The following is a 6,549-nucleotide window of genomic DNA, read 5'->3' on the forward strand; positions in this document are numbered from 1 at the left end:
GGATGGGTGGGAGGCCCTCCGCCACCCGCACCCCTTCCCGTGTGAGTAGGAGCTTTTGAGAGGTGCTAGCCTGGGTCCACGTGCACACCCCAGGCCTACGCCGTGGATGCCCACTTTGAGCCCCCACGCTGTCTGACCTCTAGCGATGCCCCCTCCGAGCCCACAAGCCAGTGCCCATCCTGGGCCAGGGCCACCCCTACAAGCAGGACAGCCAGGGCAACCCCGGGCCAGCTCCAGAAAGCAGGGCTCCCCTGGCGGCCGGCCTGCACCCACACCATCCTCTCCCTCTGGAACTGATACTGGAGTTGGGGGAGGAGCCGGGCTCACCTGAGCCTGAGCCCCAGCTTGTGTGCCACCTCCCTGAGCCCCAGTCTCTCCATCTGGGGGCAGGGCACAGTCCGCACGCACCTCCGAGGGTTGTCGTGGGAGTTGAGAGGAGGCCGGCAGGCTCCGCAGCGGGCCAGCTGACCGCCTTTCCTTTCAGTCTGCAACGACGAGAACCCGTGCGAGGGCATGAGCCGGCACGCCACCTTCGAGAACTTCGGCATGGCCTTCCTCACGCTCTTCCAGGTCTCTACTGGCGACAACTGGAATGGGATCATGAAGGTACTTGTGGGCCGGCTGCGCAGGGAGAACTCAGGCTGGGTTCGAGAGCAAGGGTACCGGTGATGTCCCGGCGGTCAGGCCTCCCGGCCTCGGCCTGCCCAGCACCCATTGTACATGGGAGGGGAGGGCAGGGCCCGGAGCAGCAGGGGGCCCTGCCTGGGGCCCAGAAGCACAGCGATGTGCAGGTGAGACCAGAGGGGCTCTCTGTCCACCCCTACAAGCTCAGATCAGGGCTCAGGTGTTAGGGGACATGACTGTCCCCAGGGCCAGAGCCCGGGGCAGGGGCTGCTCCTCCTGATGCCAGGGCCCTGGCATTTGCTGCCCTGCCCATCACCCCATGGAGGCCCTCTGGCTCCAGCCTGGGGTGGGCAGGGCGGGCTTCTGGAAGACAGAGGTGAGGCCTGAGCCGAGACCCTGGTCCTCACTGCCGCCCGCCCGCCCGCAGGACACGCTGCGGGACTGCACCCATGACGAGCGCAGCTGCCTGAGCAGCCTGCAGTTCGTGTCGCCGCTGTACTTCGTCAGCTTCGTGCTCACGGCCCAGTTCGTGCTCATCAACGTGGTGGTGGCCGTGCTCATGAAGCACCTGGACGACAGCAACAAGGAGGCGCAGGAGGACGCCGAGATGGACGCCGAGCTGGAGCTCGAGATGGCCCAGGGCCTGGGGCCCGGCCCGCGGCTGCCCGTCGGAGGCCCGGGGGGGCCAGGCGGAGGGGGCGAGTCCGAAGGCCACCTGTGCCCGCACTGCTACTCTCCAGCCCAGGTGGGCAGGGGCTGGGGTCGCCGCGGGCAGCATCTTGGGGCTGCCAGGGACGCCGCCCAGGGGGCCTTGGGCAGAGACTTCTGTCTTCTGGGGATCCCCTGCTCAGCTCCGAGTGACCCTGTGACGAGGGGTCGGGCCCAGGCCACAGGTGCAGAGGACCGAGGGCAGCAGTGCCCCGCCCACCCCGCAGGCCCCACCAGTGATAATCCCACCTGTCCCCACCCGTCCTGTCCGCCTAGGAGAACCTGTGGCTGGACAGCGTCTCTTTAATCATCAAGGACTCCTTGGAGGGGGAGCTGACCATCATCGACAACCTGTCCGGGTCCGTCTTCCACCACTACTCGTCCCCGGCCGGCTGCAGGAGCTGCCATGACAAGCAGGAGGTGAGCCGGCGCCTGCGGGGGCTGGCCTGGGGCAGGGGTTGGGGGGCTGGGAAGAGTCCAGCGCTGGGCAGACACTGCCCTGACTCACGATGGCCAGCCTCCAGGAACACTTGGTCTGTGGACCAGCAAGTGGACCAGCTTTGGAGCTCCCGGCTCCCGGCACCTCCCCTGCCCTTGGCCCAGCCCGGGCTTGGCTCTTCACTGGCTGTGACGCCGTTGTATCTCCCCACCCCCACCCCCGCTCCGCCTAGGCTGGGCCCCCTCCCCAGGTGGACATGCCCTCCATGCTCAACAGATCTCAGAAGCTCTCTGGCCACCATCCTGGGTCCTTCTCGGGGACCAGCCCTGCCAGTCCCCGCCCCATGGGTGACCTGAGGCCGCCCCCTCTCCCTGCAGGTACAGCTGGCCGAGACAGAAGCCTTCTCCCTGAACTCAGACAAGTCCTCGTCCATCCTGCTGGGCGATGACCTGAGTCTGGAGGACCCCACAGCCTGCCCGCTTCGCCCCAAAGACAGCAAGGTGAGCGGCCCTGTGGGCTCCTGGACAGCGAGTCTGTCCTTGCAGGCTGGCCTCCGCCGCCTCAGCCAGGACACTGCTTCTTCCCCGTGCCCCCTTTGAGCAGCGCCTGCTGTGGACCAGGCCCTCGGCTCTTGTTGGTCAGATGCGGGCAGCGGGGCACAGAGAGGTGGAGAGATTTACCTGGAGTCACACAGCAACAAGTTCAGCCAGGACCCCAAGCACAGCTTCCAGCGGCCTTGGCTGCTCCTTGTTGCCTTGGATACTGTATCCAAGTGAGAGGACCCTCCGCTGCCCTCACGGACCTCAGTGTCCAGAGGGGAGTGACTGTGACCTGCCCGGGACATCAGAGAGGCTTCCTGGAGGTGGGGCCCTCCCACCTGGGTTTTGGAAAATGACGGATGTCGGCCAGGTGGACAGGGCGAGGAGAAGGCCATCCCAGGCGGAGAGAGCGGCCCCAGCAGAGCATGTGGGTCAGAGGCATGAGGCAGCGTGGTGGGCGTGGCCCCCGCTCCTCCTCCACCGTCCTAACCCGTCTGCCTCCCGTTTCCCGCAGGGTGAGCCAGACCCGGCCGAGCCCATTCGCGTGGGGGACCTGGGCGAATGCTTCTTCCCCTTGTCCAACACGGCCGTCTCCTCGGGTCCGGAGAACCTCCTGTGCGAGATGGAGGCGATCGCCTTCAACCCCGTCCAGTCCTGGCTGAAACAGGAGGGCAGCCAAGGTGAGGGGTAGGCGCCCCCCCAGCTGCCCGCAGCCCTGCTCTCGGGGGGCCGCCTCAGAGGCAGCTGGTTGAGTGTTTCCCTCAGTATTCCCCCCTCCCCCAGACTATTACATTGAGTGGAGAAAGAACTAGATAAATAATGGACGATAAAAGATAGGAACCTCAGGTCTGATATAACAATGATAAAAGATCAAGAGCCAACTACTACTTCGAGAGGAGATAAAAATGATATCAACGCCCCGACCAGGTGGCTCAGTTGGTTGGAGTGTCATCCCATAGACCAAAAGGTTGTGGGTTCGGTTCCTGGTTGAGGCCCAGGCAGAGGTGGCCCTTTTGTAAAATGTCCTGACATTTCCCCATTGGCCCTGCCCCTGGCATCCCGCGTTTGTGCTTTGGGCTCCAGGCTTAGCTGTGGGCACCAGGACCGAGGACTGAGATGGCCTGTCCATCACTAGGGCCCACTGTCGCCTCGAGTCCTCTTAGAGGTCACAGGAACCTGGGCTCACAGCACGGGCTGAGGAGGGAGACAGAGAGACCTGCTCAGCAGAGGAGGGGCCCCAAGACCCTGAGATCACTCAGTGCTCTCCCGGGAGGCCTGGCACCGAACACCTCCCAGGAGCTGGGGGTGGAGTGACTTTCCCGGGGACTCATCCTAAAACCAGTGGCGTCGGGGCTGGGCACGGTGGCTTAGGTGCTACGACCCCAGACTTCCCGAACCACCAGTCAGGGCACAGCACCCGAGAGCCATCTCATCCCCCTTTAGTGAACTATTCGTTTGCGTTTTCCTTCAATAATGAAATGACATAGAACAGAAGTCCCTGCACCTGGGGATGCTGTCCAGCCACCTTGGTTACATGTCCCCCAGTTCGTTCGTCCCACCCCCGCCCTAGGAGGCCCTGATGGAGGGGGCTGTGGACAGAGGCCACTGGCCGGCCCCGCCCACATGCCCCCTCCCCCGCCCCTGTCCTGGCCCCTCTCCAGCCTCCAGGGGAGCAGATCAGGCAGACCCAGCAGCATCTGTGTGCTCAGCCCACACAGTGCAGTGCCCACCTGCCTGCTGTCCTAGACGGGCCCCAGGGCCTGACACGCCACGGGGTCCGGCCGGCCTGGGGGTGGCACTCATAACATCTGCTGTGCTCCTGGGACTGGGCTGGGAACCTCTGATCTGACAACCTCCTCTCCAACCCTCACGGGAGCAGCTGGTTCCCCTTTCACAGAGGCAGGAACCCAGGGGTCTTGGCGCCGAGTCCACTTGACTCCAGAAGCTGTGCCTTTGCCTGGTGCCTGTCCTCCCAGGAATCACACGGGCAGGCTCGCTGTTCTCTCTTGCTCTCACAGTGGGGATACTGAGGCTCAGAGAGGGAGATGTGCCCATAGTCTCACAGCCCACCCCCAGGGGCCCGCCAGCCTGAGCCTGCTCCCCAGCTCCCTCTCCTCCCTCCTCAGCGGCACCTTCGAGCCCCTTCTCCCCAGAGGCCTCCAGCCCACTCCTGCCCATGCCAGCCGAGTTCTTCCACCCCGCCGTGTCCTCCAGCCAGAAGGGGCAGGAGAAGGGCGCCGGGGCCGGGGCCCTCCCCAAGATCTCCCTGCAGGGCTCCTGGGCATCCCTACGGTCACCGAGTGTCAACTGCACCCTCCTCCGGCAGGTAAGGCACCCCCCTGGCTCCGGGAGCCCCCTCCTGGGGGGCATCTGAGTTCCTGCTAGTGGTGGAGGGGCAGGTGGGTGATGGGAGGTTTGGTCTGGGGGCCACCTGTATTGGATTGGCAGGGCCACACCCGGGCAGGCAGAGGACCCTGCAGCCCCGAGACCCCGTTCTGTGGGTGGCAGACCCGGGCTCAGGGCTCAGGGAGAGGCAGGAGCTGCCCAGATGGCACAGTGTGGTGGAGGCAGGGCTGGGCCCAGGGCTCCGCCAGGCATTTGTTCATGCAGCAGCGGTCAACCCCAACTGTGTGCCTTACTGCGTGCTGGGCTCGAGGCTGAAGAGGCTACAGAATGCAGAGTCCCTGCCCTGGGGCTTACATTGTGTTTAATGTATGAGTTCGGAGGTGCATACGGGAGGAGAGACAGGGGAGGAGAGACGGAATGCCAAGATCAGTGGGTAAAGAGTATATAGTCTGTTTGGTAGCCACACACACTGGGGAGAACATTGCACAGGAGAGGGGTCTATGGCGGGAGCAGGGGCGCTGGGAGTCAGGTGGAGGGGCTGGGAGGGCCCTGAGGTGGGAGCACGGGGGTATCTGGGATGGGCTTTCCAGGCAGCCTGTGAGCAGAGGTGGGCGGCGGTGGGTGGTGGGAAGCTTGGTGTGGAGGGGCGGCCAGGACCCTCAGGCCAGGGTCTGAATGGGTTTGAGCAGGCCACTTCCGGCTGCCTGTGGGGCCAGAGAGCAGGGTGGGGAGAGCCGGTGGGAGGCCGCTCAGTGACTGTCAGGAGGGCCACGCTCAGGGGCAGTGGCTGGGAGGGGAGCAGCAGGGGTGCGGGGTGTGTGGGGAGGGCTGTGCCTGCCTGTCCCTAGGTGGGCAGGCTGCAGGAGGAGTGGGGTGAGGCACACCGGCCGGTCCCCATGTCCCCATCCCCCTCGTCCCCCGCAGGCCACCGGGAGCGACACGTCGCTGGAGGCCAGCCGCAGCAGCTCAGCGGGCAGCCTGCAGACCACGCTGGAGGACAGCCTGACCCTGAGCGACAGCCCCCGGCGCGCCCTGGGGCCGCCCGCCCCCGCCCCGGGCCCCCGGGCCGGCCTGTCCCCCGCCACCCGCCGCCTGAGCCTGCGGGGCCGGGGCCTGTTCAGCCGGCGGGGGCTGCGGGCGCACCAGCGCAGCCACAGCAGCGGGGGCTCCACCAGCCCGGGCTGCACCCACCACGACTCCATGGACCCCTCGGACGAGGAGGGCGCGGGCCGGGGCGCGGGCGGCGGCGGCGGGGGCAGCGAGCACTCGGAGACGCTCAGCAGCCTCTCGCTCACCTCCCTCTTCTGCCCGCCGCCCGCGCCCTCGGGGCTCCCGCCCGCCCGGAGGTTCAGCAGCACCAGCAGCCTGGCCGCCGGCCCCGGCCGCCCCCTCGCCGCGCCCCTTGGCCTGGCCCGGAGCCCCTCCTGGGCCGCGGATCACAGCAAAGGCCCGCGGGGCCCGGCCCAGCCCCCCGGAGAGCCGCAGCCCGCAGACGCTGCCAGCAAGAGGAAGAGATGAGGGCCGCCGGGCCCAGAGCCCTCCCGTCTCACCTCGTTACCTCAGGAGCCAGGGGCAGACAGCAATACTGGGCCACAGCCTGGACTCCGCGGGCCCGGCGCCCGGCCACCCGGCGCCATGGAGCGGGTCTGGGCGGCTGAGGCCCAGACAAAGCCCAGACCGGCCTGGCCGTGGTCCTCCCCACGCAGACACCTGTATATATATATATGCACATATAGAGAGAGACAGACATATATCTATATTTATTTTTTTTACTGAGAGCATATGACCTCCGGAAAGTGCTAAAGTGCGGGTTGGGGCCCAGGCAGAGCTTTTTGCCTGATGCTTAGGACCCAGGCCGGACCCGCCCTGGGCAGATGGTCCTGCTGGGGCACC

At 66.2% G+C, this 6,549-nt stretch overlaps 1 protein-coding gene across 1 annotated transcript in view; it reads left to right on the plus strand.

Annotated features, from left to right (window-relative positions):
* CACNA1I (calcium voltage-gated channel subunit alpha1 I) overlaps positions 1-6,194 on the plus strand; it is an 85,666-nt gene extending 79,472 nt beyond the window's left edge. The window contains exons 30-36 of the mRNA XM_036301364.1: positions 485-606; positions 1,052-1,369; positions 1,609-1,752; positions 2,149-2,271; positions 2,825-2,990; positions 4,437-4,636; positions 5,581-6,194. Of these exons, the coding sequence (XP_036157257.1) occupies positions 485-606; positions 1,052-1,369; positions 1,609-1,752; positions 2,149-2,271; positions 2,825-2,990; positions 4,437-4,636; positions 5,581-6,174 (1,667 nt within the window). The 3' untranslated portion in view covers positions 6,175-6,194. The remainder of the gene's footprint in view (positions 1-484; positions 607-1,051; positions 1,370-1,608; positions 1,753-2,148; positions 2,272-2,824; positions 2,991-4,436; positions 4,637-5,580) is intronic.
* The last annotated feature ends 355 nt before the right edge of the window (positions 6,195-6,549 follow it).

The sequence above is a fragment of the Myotis myotis genome, unplaced genomic scaffold, assembly GCF_014108235.1.
Source record: "Myotis myotis isolate mMyoMyo1 unplaced genomic scaffold, mMyoMyo1.p scaffold_m19_p_3, whole genome shotgun sequence".
NCBI lineage: Eukaryota > Metazoa > Chordata > Mammalia > Chiroptera > Vespertilionidae > Myotis > Myotis myotis.